This window comes from Podarcis pityusensis (genome assembly GCF_964106645.2).
Source record: "Podarcis pityusensis genome assembly, chromosome: Z".
NCBI classification, from domain to species: Eukaryota; Metazoa; Chordata; class Lepidosauria; order Squamata; family Lacertidae; genus Podarcis; species Podarcis pityusensis.
Genome location: NC_138044.1, coordinates 26,337,591 through 26,359,326, shown reverse-complemented (window position 1 = coordinate 26,359,326; position 21,736 = coordinate 26,337,591). Strand labels below are relative to the sequence as shown.

The window sequence follows — 21,736 nt, the reverse complement described above, 5'->3', positions numbered from 1 at the left end:
CTTGTTTGTGTCAGGTGAAGGTTCCCAAAGCTTCTCAGAGAAAGCTGTTTTGATTGCCATTGGGTTGCATCATTGGTTTCACAACCTTCTCATACACACTTGTTTTGGCCACATTCATACTGCGCCACTGGTTTCACAGTCCTAAGGCAGCATAAGTCATTTCCATATAATATGTGAACTTAGGGGGTAAATGCTCACAATTTCAGAAGTGATCTGGTAAAAGGAGGGAGAAAGTGGGGAGAACTATTTTTTAATTACAGTATTTGATAAGATTATAGGTGTTCTGGACAGGGAATGTTAAAATATTTGAAAGACTTAGGGTGTTCATTACCCTGGCAATCAACAACAGCAGAGATCTTCTTGGGTGTTGATTTGCTGAAAACAGTGCAGACTTTGTAAAGTCTGCCAGCTGTTAGGGAACTGCATTCTGCTTCAGTGGAACTGCAAATTCCAAACCAAATTTAGAATTTGGCAGCCATCCTAATAAACTCACTCCAAAGATGTAAGAAGTGAAGGTTATGCAGTGCTTTGGGGGAGACTAAATGCCAGCTTCTTTTGAAAAGAGTTTGTTGGGATTGTTGCCAAGTTCCAAATAGATTTGAAATATAGATTAGGAGCTGCAGCTCATATCTCACCACTGACTCCTGAGGGACCCTTTTGCACTATTCCTCATCCACAGCCCCTCATTTATTTGTCCAGGAGATCTGTACATGAAGAAGCATTCCAGAACAAAATGCTGGAAGGGTGCTGGTCAGAAGTGAGCAGCCTGCCCTGCTGGTAGAGGTCACACTGTGGATGGAACGGCAATTCCACTTAATGTTGGCTAACAGGAAACCTAGTGCTCATTGTCCCTGGACAGGGAATCCCCCTCCCCAGTTGAAAGCTATCATATGGTAAATGCTATCAACTGACTCAAGCTGTGTGGCAGGTGCTGTCCTGACCTCATGGCCTAGACATTGTCATTAGCTCTGCCTCTGCTCCTGGATCTGAACTGGGGTGGGTGGGAAGAGCACTTCCAGGGGAGGGGCTGCTCTTTATCAAGGCCAAGACACACATAACTGTCACTGATGTCAGAAAGGTGTTGCTGCCCTTAACTGCATTATACAAACTATAACTTTCTGAGCATGTGCTTGAGCTCACTTTTGCCTCCTCCCACCTGCTAACTTTTTTCTTGCCACATCAAGAGGGATAAAAATGTCTTTCCATCTACTTTCTACACACCGTGCATTTAAAAAAAAAATCTTCTGTCTATCTTGTCTCCTCTTATTCACATTTTCTCTAAGGTTAAAAGCCACAAATTCTGTAACCTTTCCTCAAATGGAACTCGCTCCATCCCCTTGATCATTCTGGCTGCCTTCTCCTGAACTTGTTCTGGCTCCACAACTTCTATCCCCAACATTTGCAAAGCACTGCCACAGGTAGAGTGCAAAATTTGCAGTATTCAGTGTTCCATCTCCTAGCGTGCAGAAAAGCGGAGGACAAGGCAAAGCTGTTGGCTTCTCCAAACTGCAGAGTCTGGGTAGAGAGCTCTTTTTTCCGTTCCTTATAGCTCAAATCCCTTTGGGGATATTCAGAGCTCACCCTGCCCCTTCTGGAACAAAAGGACTGCGGTCCCCAGGCAGTGCCGGGAGGCATCAGAGACAATCATCCTTCCTGACTCAACAGGTGAGAGAATCAAAAGCTCAGCAGGCCACCTTTTGAGCCTTTGTCCGGGCTTGAGACATCCAGCTGCTTTAGAAGGTTTCACAGCCTTGGCAATTCAGTAGTCTTGGAAGCAGCTGGGCCTGTTTGCAGTGACCCACAAAAAGGTCAAGGAGGAAAATGTCTTACCTTATTTGAATCCTCCCTTTTCTTCACATGTGCTTTTGTGAATGTCTGGAGGTAGAGCCACATCTGGGAAGCACATGGAGAGGCTAGCCTCGTGGAAACTCATCAGTACTTTAGTGTGAATATCTCCCAATCTATCCATTTTTGCAAAGTCTATTATATGTAATAATATAATATAATATAATATAATATAATATAATATAATATAATATAATATAATATTTATATATAATATAAATTCATTTTTAAAGCACACTATGCCCCAGCATATACATTGTTGTACACATTTCTTGGCTTACTTGGCTGGAGAAATGTGTTTATGACACGTTGTCATAAAACGTCTCTCTGTATGATATAAACTGGGATGGCTCAGTCAGAGGTAGAGCATGAGGCTCTTAGGGTTGTAGGTTTGAGCCCCACGTTGAGCAAAAGATTCCTGCATCGCAGGGGGTTGGATTGAATAACCCTTGAGGTCTCTTCCAACTCTATGATGCACTTTGATGTATTTCAGTATATTTTGATGTTTGGCATATGTTTTGTTATTGTGATTCTTAGTTGTTTTACTTATGTACATTGTTTGCAGATATTTACTCAATTATGGTACTTAAAATGTGGGCTTAATTATGATTTGTATTGTTTAGTTTTGAATGTGTGTTTGTTTTTCCTTTCTTGAATTTGTAAACCAAGAGATGGATGAGAAATAGGATGAAGAGGCCGCATGGAAGATGCTTAACAACAACAACTTTAATTTAGAACAGTTGTGAACAATCCATGTGACAGGCTGCTGCCTGTAAGGCAGAACTGAAACTAAACAGTACTCTGCCTGAGGGGCTGAATCAGCAGTGCCTGGTATGGCAAGCCAGGAGGGCTAATACACTACACTGGTGTCTGGCCCAATATCATTCAATGAGATTTGTGGCTGAGTGAGGATTTGAATCTGGTTTGCTCTAGTCCTAGGTTGACACTACAGTACACTGGTTCTCAACACTGGCTCACCATAACCCAAATATGTCTTTCAGTCAAACCCTCCAAGTGTCCCTATTTTCCAGAGACAATCCCAGATTTACAGAAGCCATCCCAGTTTCTGATTTGATCCTGGAATGTCCCACTTTTCCATAGGACATCCTTATTTTCATCAGATAAATGTTGGAAGGTATGGAGTTATGCAACCCTGAGCCAAGGAGGTAAGTAACTATAGAATCTTTAGAAGACATCTGAAGGCAGCCCTGTATAGTTTATTGTGTTTTTATATATGTTGGAAGCTGCCCAGAGTTGCTGGGGCAACCTAGTAGGATGGGCGGGGTATAAATAATAACATTATTATTTTTATTATTATTGAATGAGACATCCCTGTTTTCATCGTAGAAATGTTATTATGACATAGAAATATTCTGTGACCAGTGGCAGCATCTTTCCCAGGCAAGGACAACAGGTTTGTCCTCCTTTGCCGAGAGTCGCAAAAGACCTGATCTGCTTTCCTGATTGTGCTATCCTCTGCGGAAGAAAGTAACTTTTAATAACGTGCGCTAGAGCCAGGGAAAAATTGATCAGATCACAGCGCTGGTATAATAGGATTTAATTCTGCTTCAGATGTGCTAGTTTTAATAAAAAAGGATTGAACAAAGCTAAAATAAATTACACAGAAAGGTCAGGCTTATTGCTTGTACAGTTATGTTAACTCTACTAGGGACGTTTTTAGAGACTGTATTTATGAGACCTTTTGATTTTTGGAAGAGGGGTATAAACCACATCTATGGTGCCTCCATTATTTGCTGCTGTGATTCATTTGCAAGTGTCAGCCCTCCACACTTAAACACAGCATCTTTAAGGGGAGTTCATATATACTGATGACTTGTTTATAGAGCAGGCTTCCCCAATATATTAACTAAACTATCTTGCCTTCCACTGGAAAATTAGGAGATCTTAACTGGTTTGTTGCATATGAAATATGGGCTCAATTATGTGTCCATCTCATTCAGCAAATGTGTGCTGGTTTCAGTAATAATACCTCTTATATGCTAAAAATGTAATACTGTGAGTCATGATAGAGAATGGTCATACCATAGAGACAAAGAACGTTTGCGGCCCTGTAGACATTGTTAGACTCCAACTCCCACATGCCCCAGCCAGCACAGCCAACTGTCGGGGATGAAGGGGGTTGTAGTCTAACAGCACTGGGAGGGCACACATTCCCAATCACTGTGATAGAGGTTTATAAAAATATAAATATAAATGGATAGGAAAGGTATCCTCTCCCTTTCATTGTTAAAGAACTCAGGGTACAATTCCCAGAATGGTTTAACAATCATTCTTCCCAGGGAACTCTGGGGATTTGTAGCTCTGTGAGAGGAATAGGAGGCCTCTATAACAATTCTCAGCACCCTTAACAAACTACGGTTCCCAATATTCTTTCGGGGAAGCCATAGTTGCTAAAGTGGTATCATGGCGCTTGAAATGTATGGGGCAGGTGAGGCCTGTATGGTAGCTTCTACCAGCTACATGGGAGAACGAGAGAAGAGTGTATGAACTTGAGGTTTGTACTGGGCTTTCTTATGCCTCTAGCACAGAGAAATGAACACATGCAAACTTGCCTTGTGAAGATCATAAACTAGACACTATGAAGATTGCTAGCTTTATACAGCCCATTCCTTTGGCCCTTATCCAAAACCCCAAAGCCTTGAGGATTCCAGGTAATATCTGTGCCTCTGTGGGAAAATAAAACAAACTAGCGCATGAGCAACATACTGTGAAAGTCATGGAAGCCACATTAGTGCATATGCTCAGCCACCTGCCTCTCCAAACACTGATGATTCATCTTGTCCCACTGGTTTCAGCTGTATTGATCAAATGAGAGCGTCTCTCTCTCTCTCTCTCTCTCTCTCTCTCTCTCTCTCTCTCTCTCTCCCTCTCTCCCTCTCTCTCTCTCGTCAGACTAAAGAAAGGATGCCTTTCTGTGTAAACGCCTGGTGTGGCTTTGGCTGAAGGGTCCCTGGGTATAGAAAACCCTGCTAAGCCCATTAGCTTTTCTTCCTTTTTGCCAGGACCTGTGACTAGCCTGGGTGACCACAGTCACTCTACTATTTGGGAACAGTCTAGCTCCAGGTTTAGGGAGCCCTCCTTGTCCCCTCCTATATGGCTCTTCCCCAAGTTTTTATTTTCATTTTAACACCCAGTATTGTCTGTTTCGACTGACAGATGACCTCCAAGACAGGGATAGAAAACCTCAGATATAGGGCCAAGTATGTACTTACATTTATTGCTCCACCCACATTTGCCTCTGGCCCCACCCACTACAATCATGTGGCTCCCAGGTGGTTGCCTGTATGGGGGAAATGCAGCTCTCAAGGCTGTAAAATGTTCCCAACCCCTGCTCTGCAGTGAGTCAGAGACCTTGCTCACTATCTCCCTTTTTTCCTGGAGACACTATATCCTTTGTATGGTGTTCTGCATGCCCAGTGCATGCTCTGCCACTGATTCGCTATGAGGGTGCAATGGAACAACCACACCACTTCTTCCCACTTGTTTGGAATAACATCATGATGTTAAAAATGAGCTGCCCCACCCTGGGAGGCATTCACATTGAGGCTTTCTGCTTCAGATCTCGATGCAGACTGTTGAACTGCTCAGTCATACATATGAATGTTGCTGAGGGGAGAGAAAAAGAGATTCTGTTTGCATTTAAAGCAGAATCCACCACATTCACACTTTCTGGAACAATACATGAACCAAAACACAGCCGTTGTTCTAAATTTGCACTTCTCTGAATTTTGCAATGTAGCTCTCCTACAAAGCAAGGGTACAAAAATGTATTGTGTTAGGGAAAGATGCCTTGCAAAAATGTGCATATTACTCAAAACAGCATGCAAACATGTGCATGGTAGGATAAATTTGAACTAAAATGCTGAATAATTTTCATGAAGGCTTTTTTAAAAATGCAAACTGATGTGGAAATGTGGAAAGCAAAGCTTAATATTGGGGGTGGGAGCAAGAAATTGAGAGAAAGCATAATTGACAGATTTCCCCATCCCTAGTCGCACATCACTTGGGACTATACTTAAACACGCATATAAAAAACTACTATAGGTTGCTGTCAGGATTCTATGGAAACCCCACTGCATAGCTCAAGACGAATCGGGTATCTTCCATGTCTTTGATCTTGTGCTTACAGCTTCATAGATACTAGAATAATTTTTCATACTATTAAAAAAAAACACCCACCAAGAAAAACATGCCATGCCAGGAAAATCTTATCCATTCTCTTTTTGCTTCATGTGACCAGAATCAATAATTCCACCGATCGATTGTGGACATAAATTCAAAGCATTAATTTACATTGAGTACTTTAACCTAATAAAAAAGCAACAACTGAATTTGCCAAAATTGATTTCCCTTTTGTTTTCAAGAGGGGGATGGAATCTCGAGGTCTGTGTGGAAAACAAAGCATCAATAAGTTGTAGCATGCAAAAGCAGTTAATTATCAGTAAATATCAGAAAGGTAAGAACTAAGCAAGAAGAAAATGTGTTATTCTTGGGTTGGAGAAATTTCACATATTATGTAAGGGGCTGAGTAAGAAAATTGTTCCTTTACTCAATCCTTCATTCAGGGACAGGCAGAAGATAGATCCAGCACTACTGGTAGATCTTTGGTTATTTGAAAGGTTCCTGAAACCCAGTCCTTTAACAATGTTATTTATTTTTAATTCTAATATTATAGGTAAAAAGCTAAAGGTAAAAGACCCCTGGATGGTTAAGTCTAGTCAAAGGTGACTATGGGCTTGCGGTGCTCATCTTGCTTTCAGGCCGAGGGAGCCAACGTTTTTCTACAGATAGCTTTCTGAGTCATGTGGCCAGCAGGACTAAACCGCTTCTGTTTGTGTTTTTTTTTAAAGCAATTTATTGGGTTTTACAATAAAAGTAAACATAATAAACAATATAACATTTGTCTTAACATAGTTTCACATTTTCTTTGGACTTCCTCACATCTCCCGCTCCCACTTTCATCGTTGTAGCATTTTGTCAGCAATTTATCATCTTATTTAAATTCTTATATCCCTTCTATATTTCATAATCTTATAATTCTCGAAAGGAGTTAAATTTTCACAGTCTTATTTATTTTCTTAAAAACTTCTAAATTTAGTGGTGCTCAGTTATTTTAATCTAGCATCTTATTTAGCATTCACTCAAATTACAATGCTTTTGTAAATAATTCTTAAATTTCTTCCAATCCTCCTCAATCCTCTCTTCTCCCAGGTCACGAATTCTGCCGGTCATTTCAGCCAGTTCCATGTAGTCTATCAGTTGCATCTGCCATTCTTCCAGTGTGGGTAGATCTTGAGTTTTCCAGTGTTTTGCGAGAAGTATCCTTGCTGCTGTTGTTGCATACATAAAAAATGTCTGGTCCTTCTTTGCCACCCCTTGGCCGACAATACCCAAAAGGAAAGCCTCTGGTTTCTTAGTGAAGGTGTATTTAAATACCTTTTTCAATTCATTATAAATCATTTCCCAGAACGCCTTCACTTTAGGGCAAGTCCACCAGAGGTGGAAGAACGTTCCCTCACACTCTTTACATTTCCAACACTTATTATCAGACAGGTGGTAAATTTTTGCAAGTTTGACTGGGGTCATATACCATCTATAAATCATTTTCATTACATTTTCTTTCAGAGCGTTACATGCAGTAAATTTCAATCCATTACTCCACAACCTCTCCCAGTCCTCAAACATGATATTATACCCAATGTCCTGTGCCCACCTTATCATAGCCGATTTAACCGTTTCATCTTGTGTATTCCATTTCAACAGCAAGTTATACATCCTTGAAAGTACCTTAATCTTTGGTTCTAACAATTCTGTTTCTAGTTTCGATTTCTCCACCTGGAACCCTAGTTTCTTATCATTTTTAAAAACTTCTTTAATCTGAGCGTAATGTAACCAATCTCGCACTTTATCCTTCATTTTCTCCAAACTCTGCAATTTCCAATTGTCTCCATCCTTTTCTAGTATTTCCCAATATTTTGGCCATTTAGCCTCCATATTGGGTCTTTTTCGGGCCTTAGCTTCCAGAGGTGAAAGCCACCTTGGTGTTTTATTTTCCAGCAAGTCTTTATATTTTGTCCAGACATTAAACAGTGATTTTCTGACAATATGGTTCTTAAAGGCCTTATTTGCTTTAACCTTGTCATACCATAAATATGCATGCCATCCAAAAGCGTTGTTAAACCCTTCCAAATCTAACACATCAGTGTCTTCAAGAAGTAGCCAGTCTTTTAGCCAGCAGAACGCTGCGGCTTCATAATACAACTTTAAGTCTGGCAGGGCAAAGCCCCCTCTTTGTTTTGCATCGGTTAATATCTTAAACTTAATTCTGGGCTTTTTGCCCTGCCAGACAAACTTAGAAATGTCTCTCTGCCACTTCTGAAAGCACTCCGTTTTGTCCAAAACCTGAAGTGTTTGAAATAAAAACAACATCCTTGGCAATACATTCATCTTGATAGCAGCAATTCGGCCTAACAAAGAAAGTTTCAATTTTGACCAACTATCTAAGTCTCTCTTAATTTCTGTCCAGCATTTTTCATAATTGTCCTTAAATAGACTTAGATTTTTTACTGTTATGTTTACCCCTAGGTATTTTACTTTTTTAACCACATTAAGTTCCGTCTCATTCTGAAACCGTTCTGACTCTGTATCAGTCAAATTTTTCCCCAAAACCTTAGTTTTCTGTTTATTTAGTTTAAATCCAGCCACCCGACCAAAGTCATTAATCAGTTGTAATACTCTTTTCGTACTGGGCTCTGGCTTCTGCAAGGTCAAAACCAGGTCATCTGCGAAAGCTTTTAATTTATATTGTTTCTGACCGACCTGAATTCCTTCCACCAACCGATCCCCTCTAATCATGTTCAATAGCACTTCCAGAACCGAAATGAATAACAAAGGGGAAATAGGGCAACCTTGTCGTGTCCCTTTTTCAATTTTGAACTCTTCTGTAACCACATTATTAACTATCAATTTAGCTTTCTGTTCTGAATATATCGCCTCAATCCCATTCTCAAAACCCCGTCCCACTCCCATCTCTTTTAAATTTCCCATCATAAATTTCCAGGAGATATTGTCAAAGGCCTTCTCCGCGTCTATAAAAATTAAAACTGCTTTTGTATTTATATCTGTTTGCAAAAGTTCCAAAATGTCAATAATGTTCCTTGTATTAGCAAACAGATGTCTACCTGGGAGAAAGCCGGCCTGGTCCTTATGAATTACTTCATTTAAAACTTTTTTAAATCTATTTGCCAAAATGTCTGCAAATATTTTGTAATCCACATTTAAAAGAGAGATGGGACGGTAGTTCTTAAGTTGTGTCTTTTCAGCTTCCGACTTTGGTATTAATGTGATGAACGCTTCCTTCCACGACTCCGGTGCCCTCTTCCCCTCCATAATTTCATTGCTGACCTCCATCAAGGGTTGTATCAAATAATCTTTTAATGTCTTATAGTACTTGGAGGTCAGCCCATCTGGTCCTGGAGATTTGCCGAGTTGCATGTTCTGGATGGCTTGTTCAATCTCCTGTCGTGTTATTTTAGAATTCAGGATTGTCCTATTTTCTTGTGACAATTTAGATAGTCCATTTTTTGCCAAAAATTGTTTAATCTCAACATCGTCTTGCGGCCCTTGGGTGTATAATTTTTTGAAATATCTCTGGAAACACTTTCTAATGTCCACTGGATTCTGAATGTTTTTTCCATCAGCCTCTAAGTAGGACTAAACCGCTTCTGGAGCAACAGGACACTGTGACGGAAACCACAGCACACGGAAACGCCGTTTACCTTCCTGCCACAGCGGTACTTATTTATCTACTTGCACTGGTATGCTTTCAAACTGCTAGGTTGACAGAAGCTGGGTCAGAGCAACAGGATCTCACCCAGTCGTGCGGATTTGAACTGCCAACCTTCCGATCAGCAAGCCCAAGAGGCTCAGTGGTTTAGACCACAGCGTGACACAAGGGCAGAGTACAGTCAAAATTTAAGCCATGAAACATCTCCCAATTACAACCACCACAACAATAAAAAAAAATACATAAGAAAGTTGCAGTCTCCATATTGCCCACACTGGCAGCAGCTCTCAGCCTTGCTTGGAGATGTGGGATTGAACCTGGGATCTTTGGCATGGAAAGAAGTTCTACCACTGTGCTATACTCCGCCTTCAAGCATCTCTGTGGATGCACAAATTTCTTAATTAATTCCTTGCAGTGTTGCAAAAATATGATGGGCACGTATCTAGTATAAGACAAGGAGTGTATATTTTAATAAAGTGCTTTTAATTTTCTGACCGTAAACATACCATTTTCTTGTAGTCACACGTGTTCCTCATTTAGGAGACCTTCAGGAGGCAACCCTACTGGATCATAACTGAGGGCTCAGTAGGATTGGTCAAGTTGGTTGCCATAGAATATGTCTTGATGGAAGCTAACCCACAGACCAAGAGAGACACAAGCAAATGCCCTAATAATCTGAAGCCCAGCTTCCCAATTACAGATATTCATTCCTGCGTTAGTTATCTTGCATACTAATAGCAAACCCATTCTCCAAGTGAGGACCATCCATGCATAGGGGAGAAGTAGCTGCATGTTTGGAAGCCCAAGATTTGCAGAAATGCAAAACAAAAGAATCCTTAAGAGAGGGAAATCCCAAAACACTCCAGGCATGCTCAGAGGCTACATAGTTTGACTGTTGTACAGTGGGAAATGGAAAACTAAGGGCAAGGGGAATGAAATGGCGTATCCTGAAGGAATGGCTGTCTACTCGGCTAGCTGGCCCCCTTTATAGGAGCACTCTATGCTGCAACATTTTGTTGAATTTAGCTACAAAGAGCTATCATATTTTCCAACCATGATATTAAGATCTATTCAAGTAAGGCAATAGATGATGGAAGCAATCTTAAAAGACAAATCCTACACAGTGGAAAAAGCACTGTCAGGTTTTTGAAAATATGCAGATGAAGAAAGGGGGGCACAGTCTATTGGCATAAAGATAATAAAAAAGCTTATGGCTTACCAATACAATCATTTTACTAAGTTGCTGACTTTACTGTAAAATGCTAGCATTTTATATCCAGTTCCTCAATTGACTGACACGTAATTATAATTTTACTAGGTTAAAACTTCTTGAAGAACTCTCAATTGCATTCAAGTCATTGCTTCAGCAAAGGGAGAGGCCAAATGTTACGACTATATGAAATGTAAGGGTTGATCATTTATTTAAGTTGTGCAAATTGCCTGGAATGTGAAAATTTCAATGGCAATCATATTTTGTGTGCAAAACTCGTGTCCTCACATTTTACCACAATGGTTTGAAAGCCTTTACATTAGCCAGTACTTCCGTTGTGGACTAAAGCAGAACATTAAGAGTGCTACACTTAAAAAACACATTGACCTTGCTATTACTTTATAAAAATGTATTGTTACTGTAATTTTGTACTTAGTAGCTTTTTTTCCTTCTTAATAGTCACACTGAAAGCAGCGACTAGGTTCACACAAGCACATTTGAAACAAATGGGGTTTGTACATGACTCGTAGTTGAGCCAGACCACTGGTCCATCTAAGCCAAATACTGTGTACTCCTACTGAGAGCTGTTCTTCAAGGTCTGAGTTTCTGAGACTCAGGGTCCATGCAACTTCATATGGGTGCAGACAACTTTCAAGTAACCTGGTCACAAGCCATTGAGGGCAGCCGTCCTTAACCTAGTGCCCTCCAGATGTTTTAGAGTATAATACTGATCTGCCCTGGCCAGCAGCCAGTGGTCAGGAATGACGTAAGTTCTATTCCAAAACATCTGGAGGGCACCAGATTGGGGAAAGGCTGGTTTAAGCTGTGTAAATCAGCCCTTTAAATTGAACCCCAAACCATATAGGCAACCAATGAAACTAGTACGGAACTGAAGCCCACCTGACCTCCGCAAACAACCTAGAAGGCTTTCTGTAGTAACTGAAGTTTCTGAAGTCTTTAAAGGTAGCCCCACACAAAATGCACTGCAGTAATTTAGCCTGGATATAACCAGAATGTGTGCAAGTGAAGCCCCTCAATGACCACCCATTCCTCCTGCCCACAAAGTACGAACAGCTGACATTATACTTTTACTTGGGCAGGCACAATGGATGTTATTTGCAGGCCCTGTCAGATGGCATCTCATCAAACTAAAAGGTCCCTGTGTTTTCCAAACTCTGGAATTATTTAGTGATCACTGAACTTACTTAATCCTTTCATTGCACTTGGGCAAGCAGCTTCCACCTGCAGAAAGAGCCTTTATCCAGCTCTGCCAACAGACGCTGTGCCCAATGACAAAGCCCTGGCAGGATGTAAAATATTGCCGCAGCATGTTGCCCCAGACATCATCTCCCTCAGGACTGGAGGGGTCCTGATTAATTTGTCTATACTGTTGTGTTCACTCCCCATTTCAGAAAAAGAACTAGATCCTTTCTTGCATACCTCTGTGCAGCATTCACACCTAAGCAAAGCATAATGTTAATCCAAAATAAGAAAGACCACCTCAGCCGGCACTTCATCTACCAATGAAGATCAGAAATATAAAGGGATCCCGTTGCTTCAGAAGGATAGAAAGGAGCACACTGGGCGATTTCGTCTTTCTTTATTTTGCACAGCACCACAGTCACTTGTGTTTAGATTTTGCAATTATATATATAATAAATGTTGGGCTGGCTTTTGTGTTGCAAACATCAAAAAGCTAAGCCTGATTTTGCTACTGGGAACATTTAAATATTGTTTTCCAACAGTTGTGTGAATTATTTGCTTTGTGGACTATGAACTGTTGCTGATAGATATGAGTTGTTGTGGGAGGGGGTTTGGGGGAGGTAAATAAAATGCCTGCGGCTGAGAGAGAAGGTGTCTAATCCAGCCCATTCCCTTCATGTTAAGTTGTCTATTTGCAGGGAGCTTTTAATATGGAGAGGTGTTTATAAAAACAAAAAACATACTTTTTGCACAACCTTCAGTTTGTGGTTTGCACAGCCTGTTTACCACCTGCTTCTGCTTCTGCCTAAGAGATACCCAGGAACTGATAGATAAAAAGCCCAAACGGGACCATGTTCACACATACAAAAATATACTTCCTCTTATAGTCAATTACCCTAGCAGTAAATGTTATCTAAGCTACTGTATGGAAGTGGGGGGGACGGGGGACTACAAGATGGAGTGGGCTAAAGAGAGAGAGAAAAAACAAAACAAATTAAAAGTATATTTCTCCTCTGGTCATTTTAATTCATTTTGGTTTTCCACGATCATATAAAGTAGGAAACAACAATAATACAACAACAGAATAATCAAGTTATTTTTTTTGTGTCAAAGCATATAAAACATATGAAAGCTAAAAGCCCCAGCACAAACTTCAGATGAACAAGGACCGAGTAAAATTTTGCTCAAGAAATGCAGAAAAAGCGTAAAATACAAGTGCACAAAAATACTGGAATGCATAAAATAAAAAACTACACATTAGGTAAAGCATTGTAAAATATACAGGTTTGCAAAAATTGAAACCGGCGGGAAGATTTTGGGGGGAATGGGTATAATGAGTACACAGACAGTGTCAATAACACTGGAAGACAGAGAAGGGGGGAAATGGCAGTTTTAAACTGAGCTTCCTTTCCCAATTTTACGTCTTCACTTTCTTGGCATCCTTTTTTCCAGAGCTTTCTATGGCAGAGTCTGCTTTTCTTTTTTGTGACTGGAAAAAAAAGGTGAGAAGGGAGAGAAGTCGTCACATTTTTGTCCATCTTAACAATGTTTGATGCTGAATGTATATAAAGGTAATGAAATCCAATAGACCATGAAGTTGCCAGTTAAAATAACAACAGATCCTAGATTTCTCTGGATTTCATCCATGTAAGTTCAAAAGCAATCTAACAGAGGCATTGAAAGAAGATTCAGTTTTAAAGAGTCCTAACTTCAGTTTTAAGTCTTAAGTTTGCAAGGTACCCAATTTGAGTATAGCACAGCTATTCCCAAAACCAGTAAGAGTGGATGTTCTACAAAGGTTAAGGATAAGACTGATAAGGCAAGGAGTGGCTAACTTGGTGCGTTCCAGATTTGTTAAACTGCAACTCAAATCAGCAAGAATACTGACCATGCTAGCTGATCAGAAACATATGCTATTCTGTTTTATTGTTACAGATGCTGCTGCTATGTCATATGTGGTTATGCTTGTTAAATAGCATTTGCCATTGACTGGGCAATGAAAGATCCATCAAGAATTCAGTTTCTAGGTATCAGTGGTCTAAGAAGCGCTAAGGAAAGTCACATTAAACCACCTGTGCTAGGAAAGGTACCGTATTTTTCGCACCATAGGGCGCACCGGACCATAGGGCGCACCTAGTTTTTAGACGGGGAAATCAATAAAAAAAAATCTTAGCCATAGCCATAGCCCCGTGCAGCCTCTCCCTGCCGGAGGGGTTGCGCACGGCTATGGAACAAGCCAAGGCAGCGAGCGGGATGGATCCCGCTGGCTGCTTTGGCTTCCTCTTTAGCCCCACGCAATCCCTCCCTGCCGGGAGAGGCTGCGTGGAGCTAAAGAAGCCATAGCCCCGTGCAGCCTCTCCCTGCCGGAGGGGTTGCACACGGCTATGGAACAAGCCAAGGCAGCGAGCGGGATGGATCCCGCTGGCTGCTTTGGCTTCCTCTTTAGCCCCGCGCAATCTCTCCCTGCCAGGAGAGGCTGCGCAGGGCTAAAGAAGCCATAGCCCCATGCAGCCTCTCCCTGCCGGAGGGGTTGCACGCGGCTATGGCACAAGCCTGCATTCGCTCCATAGGACGCACACACATTTCCCCTCAGTTTTTGGAGGGGAAAAACTGCGTCCAATGGAGTGAAAAGTACAGTAAATGTAAAGGATGACACAGGGGGTTGCCCCTGTCATTCTATTTTCCTATTATCTACCCTTGTGGAAACCAGTGTGTTAGAGAACTGAGGATAAGCCTTCATCAATACTCCCATTTCTGACTCTAGCATTTTTGTTTTGTCATGCTGTAGCAAGTCAGAAGTGCCAGGAATGTGGGAAGGAGGGGATACAAAAGCACAGCTCTATCTCTTCTGAACTTTCCCACCCTGACAGGTACATTGGGCTCAATGGTCTACAACTGCAGCAAGCTTAAAAATCACCAGGAAGGCCTCCCCCAACCTCCCACTTGCCTTATTGTCACCAAGTGGAACAGAGGAGGGGAGCTGGAGCAAAAGAAGTGGGATAGGAAAGTGGCACATGCACAGAGCTTTCCTCCCCCCATAAAACACTCCATAGCAGTAGTCAGCAGTTGGTTTTCCCAGAAACCATGAAGGTTTCCACCAAGTGGACCAGGTTTACACAGAAGCCACCAATATGACCTTCATCTATTCCCTTTCTGAAAGCAAGGGACCTGAAAGCAAGCTGTGGTCTGATGTCATAACAGCAGGTCTCTTTCTGGCAAAGGAAAAGGAGAAGGAAACCTCTAAGCATGCTGTGCTATGATTTGTTTCTACCTCAATAACTACAATACTTTCAAAGTAAGCTACTATTATAGTTCATCTACAAAGCCTGAACCTTGAACTTGTAAAGCCTATGGCCCACAAACTTTAGAGACTGTCTCTTCCTGCATCCAAGGTGGGAAACTTGCGGCCCTCCAGATATTTTTGGGAAGTCCAACTCCTGTCACCCCAAGCCATCATGGCCATCTTAAGGGCCACAGGTTTCCCAGGCCCATTTCAGTTAACATATATTCTGTGTAATCTGAACATCTGCCACTAAAATCAGGGACCTTGGAAGTGAGGAATTATTCCACCTTGTTTTCATTCCAGAAGGACTGTAAAACCTCTCTACTCATCCTTTGGACTTCCTAAAGTGACTCTTCTCACTCATCTGCTGGTTATTTATGTTTTTAAAATCCTATTTATTTAAGTACTGTTTTATGTTATTCTTCTCTGCATTATAAGCTACTTTGAAAACATGCTGGAAAAGTGCAACATAAGTATTTTAAATGTTTGGAAGGGGTGCTGATGATTGATTACCGCTGGAGCTTTTGTTCCCCGCTTTTTCTTTTCAGCTCTTTCCTTTTCCTCAATTTCCATATTTTCTTTTTCAATGAGTGATATGAGTGTATTGCAGCGTCTCTGGAGTTCCTGAGAAATAAGATTAATATATATGTGTATATATATCAAATTCTGTGACAACCTCGCCAAACATACAGAGACATTAAGCAAGCAAGACATTCAGAGGAGAAGGTGCAGATCACTCATACCTGTCAAAATTCTAAAATGACACCCACAAAGTCCTTTTAAAATGTGTTTCATGTTAGCAAAACATATTGTTGATTGTAGCTTTAGGGTGCAGTACAGAGTAATTAAAATCAATGGGTATTTAATGATAAAATTCAATGGGATGTTGACTTTTTCTCTAATTATGTCCTATGAGATTCTACAGCAACTTAGAAAGAGAAGTATTATAAGGGCTTTACAACTTACAAAGAGACAATACAAATTGCCACAGCTACTGATTTCAACAAGACTCTTCTAGAGCTTTGCACTTTAGACTTGCCGAGCTGGCTCATCTAAAACAAACTGCAATAAAAGCATGACTAACACCTAAATGCAAATGAAAATGTGCTCTATGGCATGCAAAATGTTTTCAAAAAGTGCATGCATGCAAACACACACACAGAAAGAAAATTCCGTTATCATTCATTTTATGGCAGCCTTTTTACCTTTTCACTCAGTTCCATATAAAACACAGTATCTCTTAAAATAATTAATATAAAATAATTCAGAAACCTTCTGAAAGAGCACTTCAAACCATCCTGCAACACTTCATTTATATCCAATTTCAAGATACTGCTAAAATAAATTGAGATTATGTTTTTAAAAATGGGCTGATTCCACCGCCACTGTAGTATAGTTATTAAATTTAGATACCCAGATTCAAATAATCAGTCATTAAGTTCACTGAGTGGCCATGGTCCAGTCACTCTCTCTCAAACTAACCTACTTCACAGGGCCACTGCAAGGAAAACAATGGGGGTGGTAGTGAGCTCCTTGAAGCAAAGGCATATACATGTAATAAGGAAATAAATTTTAAAAACAATTAAGAGTACAACTGCTGTACACTACTCCTGGGATCGTTTTGGGATGAAGCATGTTTATAGAAATTTAAATTATGCATAAATAAATAAATAAAATTTTCAGCCTGTTTTGGAGTACAGTACAAACACACAATATGTGCATTTAACTTGCATGATCTCAACCATGTGTAGTAGAAGGCAGGCTGGTTGAAATTACGCAAGTTAAATTCAAGCACGCTGGGTCTGCCTGCATTATCCGGCGCATAAAGAGCTCTTAGGCTCTCTGAGAAATTGTCACAACATCTTGTAGGGCCATCAGTTCCCACAAGAGCATTCCTAGCCTCCAAAGTCCATCCGTCAAGCAGGCCTTGCCCAACAAGCAATGCAGAGAGCAATGAATCACCCCTAACTAGCAGGAGAAGTGGTCAGAGATGATGGGAGCTGTAGTCCAACAACAGCTGGAGACCAAAATTTGAGAAACATCGGCCTAAGCTCCAGGTGGTTAAGATATGTTAAGTGAAGATCTTACAATGTATAAGGGATTATCACCAATAACATCAACCAACCAAAGAATATAATTTCCTATCGTATGTTAGGCCCATTATGTCCACTGTTGTCTTTGACTGGCATGAGTTCTATGAGGTCTCTGTAGCAGAGGTCTTTTCCACTGCCTGCTACATGATCCTTTTAAAAAGTGACTGCCAAGGATTGACCCCAAGACCTATGGCATGCAAAACACATGCTCTAACTTTCCTCATTGTAACCCACAGAAAAGTTTTCAACTGCTTTTCTCTACAACCTCTATAAGAAATGTCATTTGTAGGAAAAAAGGGAAAAGCAGGTAACCTAATGATCCCTTGAAGTCAGTCATTTTCAGCTCAGTCTCTGACCCCAGTGCTGCGGGTATAAAAGTCACGCCGTATCTATGCAGCTGTCTCATACAAAGGAGTTTTCTTAAAAGCCTCTATTTCAGGCAGAGGACAGAGAGGCTGTTCTCAGTTATTTTTGGCATCTTCTGAGTTTAAAAGCTGCACGTCCGCATCTTCTTTGCACTGAAGCAAACCAGAAACTGGGTCCTGCATGTACAAGCTATAGGATTCACTGGCTTCTTACGTCTTTTCTTAGGAGGAAAGACCTGCTATTAGGAGTTGCTCTGTAACAATATAAAACTTTCTGGAATATCAAGCACTTCACATTGCCTCAAAAATTACCCACTGTTCTAAGCCAGAAACTCATTTTCAGTTGAATATTTCACACACGTAGAACAATCCCAACTGTCAAGGGGCGGTGAGAGGAAGAACAGGATCAATTAGAGGCATGGGCACTTTTCCCAGTGAAACCAACATCCCATAAAATAAAATAAAATTAAAAGACTGTATTCTTTAAAATACAACTAAAATTTGGGATACAAGAGAAATGAAAACACATTGCTTATATTGTGAATGTCACATGAAGTTAACATTACAAACCTTATGTTTAAGATATAGTTATAAAGGGTTGTAGTAAACTAAACCCTACTCAGAGCATACCAAATGAAATGAGTCATGCTCATTAACTTCAATGAGTCTACTCTGAGTAGGATTAAGATAAGAAACCATCCAATATGTTTGTACGGGGATGTAGTTAGCAGTATGCTTCCTGCATCATCTGAGGGTTTCACTTTATGACAAGACTTTTTTTTCTGATTCTATGATTTCTCTGGACTACAAATGTTCTTCAATTGAAGTGATGTCTGCAGTTCAGAGCCCAGAATCTTTCTTTTCTCTCTCAATAAATCCACAACACTAATTTGCACCGAGGGTGTGTGTCATATATGTAGGAAAAGCAACAGGGGTGGTGATGTAGAGCAGAAAAGTGGTCAGCAGAGAAAGGGTTATGAAACTCCTATCAGTGGGAAAGACTTTAGCAAAAGCTGCTGAATCTTGGCTTAGCTTTTCTCACAGGACAGCTGTGAAGGTACGGGGATTACGAATAGTAATCATTTGCTATTGACTTACATAAGGATCAGAAGTGAAAGAGCAAGATTGACCAAAAAACACAACCACCTCAAAACAACAAAGGGATGGGGGGGGGGAGAGACTAGGCAACTTATCTGCACTTACTGCCTTTAGATTTTTCTCCCGCTGAACACCAAGAGTATTGATACAAAAATCACTTACAGGTGTTTCTTTTTGCCTCCCACAAATCTGTACCTGCGGGTTTGATTTTGACATAAGACGACATGGGAAGGACAAACAGGAGCACCTTTGTTCTTCCTCAGGAAAACCAGAGGAAGAAGAAATTTGGTCTCCCCAATTCTGTAACTGAAATATAAATGGCTTACAGCTGTTCTATCTTCCCATGTGCTTAACAGCATATTGTCAGAATTGTTACATTCAAAGTTGTCAAAAGCAGGGAGCTGATAAGACTTTCTAGAATACTTAAATTTTAAGCTGACTGTGTGACTGAAACATGCACTAGATTTGGGGGGGGGGTGCATGCATGATGGAAGAAGCATTCTGAACATGCATCAGAGACATGCATGAAATCATTTTATTCCGTGTAGGCTGGAATGTGAGAGTAAACACAGACACCACAATTTCTTTAAAATGTCATGGTTTCCAGGTGCCCTTTCTCTTCCTTACTGGTATACCAACATATACAGTGTTTGTGACAATGGATACATTATGTATGGCCAGGAAGAATTCATGATTTACTGAAGATTACCAATGTCACTGATACCACCACAGCAATACAAGTAACAAAATCATCAATAATATCTGCTGGTGCTTCCAGAAAGCCTAACACTCTGCCTCCGGAAAGGAATTTATGAGGAGCACTGAATAGGACACCAACTCCCACATGTGCTGAAGTGCAGGGCTTAAGGACAGATATTTCATTCCAGTGCCAACCGCAGTCTCCGTTTCTGAAAGCACTCTGAATTCAGGAATTTTCACATTTCCTAACTGTTAAAAAGTAAATACAGCACTACTTCTTTTGGTCCTCCTTGTGTGAATTAAACCTATGGAAATCATATCCCTCCTGCTCAGCAACTAAGAATGTCTGGCTTTGCTGAAGCTCTAGTAGCAATTTTTTGCATTTCTGTCTATGGTGTTCCCCCCCCCATCCATATCTTATTGACCCCCAAAGCATACAGTCAGTGAATGTTACAGACCTCTTGTTCTCACCACACAATATTTCCTTGTATCCTAGGCTTTAAACAATGTTGTACTTCTCCTACCCACATCTTACTAATGAAGCAATTACAGCTATCCCTTTTTACACTAGAATCCCCCTACCAGAAAATAAACTCCATTGTGCTGGCACTCAGCACCCTGGATAGTCAATGGAGTAAGAAGAGGAGGCATCATAACAGGCACAAGGCTAAAAAAAACATTATCATTTAACTTATTAAAAATTGGAACTTCCAGCAAATGCAGAAAGTATCAAGTAAACCTCAATGGAGGAAGTGCTGTTCTCCACTGCCATGGACAAAAGCCAGGGTAGCCAACCTGGTTCCCTTCTGATGTTGTTGAACTACAAATCCCATCATCCCTGACCACTGGCCATGCTGGCTGGAGCTAATGGGAGTTGCAGTTCTACCACATTGTCTCTCTCTAATCTAAACCACCAATGAAGCAGAAAGACAAAAGAACACCAAAACTTCAAAGGAGAAATCACAGCCCAATGATTCTGCACCAATGGGAAAGGAAGTATACAGAGAACAGTCATATGCACGCCTTAAAGAGAACAGATCTGCGATTCAGCGGTGCGCTTACCATTCCCCTCTCAGAGTCACAAAGAAGGGCAGTTACGACAGCAGAACACCTAAATGTGAAGTACAAAGTCTGGTGCAGAAAAACTAGAATTTTATAGAAACCATCAAGCAATTTATGAGCTCATACTGTGTAAGCCATATGCTTGCATGAAAATAAGAAACAAAAAAGAATTTATATTGGTTTCTGAAGAGAAGTTTTCTGAAGAGAAATTTTCAAATAAATACATAGAGGGGAAACATGGAAAAAAATCAATGTATTTAGGCAGAACTAGGGAGACATCTAGTGGCCATCAGAAAGTAATGATGAATTTCTAAGTAAAATGCATCGAAGTCTTGGTTTTTAAGTATAAGCATTTTGAAATAATTGTTAAAAGATTATAAATTTTCTACCTAGCAATCCTTTACAAAACGAAAATTCTAGGAATAACCTCTCCGCTGTGATATGATATCATGGGCTACTGAGGTGTGACAGACTGGGACGGGGGGTGGACTCTAGTTCCATTCCCTACTCTGCCATGAATATTACTAGATGGCCTTGGGCCAATCACATATAAAATCATCCTAGCCTATCTGACAGGGTGGCTGTGGAAATAAAAAGTAGGAAATATATGCTGTCTTGAGCACACTGGAGGAAAAGTGGGATATAAATGTAATAAGCAAACAAATACATATTTTGGTTGGATAAACAAGGTATGAACATTAAGCCCGACATTTCTGACAAGACAAGTAAGAGATAGACAACATTTTGAAAAGATTACAAACCCAACATTATCAGACACATGACTGAACAACCATGCCCTGAAATGCAGTCTGTAAATCAGGTTAAAAATAAAGAATTTTTTAAACTAAGTCCTTTTGCATCAGGCAAATGGTCATGCAAGTCCAGCATCCAGTATTCCCAGCAGCTAATTGGATGCCCACAAGCAAACTAACAGTCGTCTCCTGCTGCTGTTCCCCAGAAATTGTTATTCAGGGGCATAAGCTTCTGCACACAGCATATAGTCATTGTGACTAGTACCCACTGGTGATCACAGCTTCCATTAATTTATTTACTGCCCTTGTAAAGCCATTT

At 40.6% G+C, this 21,736-nt stretch overlaps 1 protein-coding gene across 1 annotated transcript in view; it reads right to left on the bottom strand.

The window, feature by feature from the left end:
• Positions 1–13,066: 13,066 nt before the first annotated feature.
• Positions 13,067–21,736, bottom strand: part of SMARCA1 (SNF2 related chromatin remodeling ATPase 1) — a 54,823-nt gene continuing 46,153 nt past the window's right edge. The window contains exons 23-24 of the mRNA XM_080991240.1: positions 15,862–15,972; positions 13,067–13,554 (exon numbers count right to left, since the gene is read on the bottom strand). Coding sequence (XP_080847366.1) covers positions 13,483–13,554; positions 15,862–15,972 — 183 coding nt within the window. The 3' untranslated portion in view covers positions 13,067–13,482. The remainder of the gene's footprint in view (positions 13,555–15,861; positions 15,973–21,736) is intronic.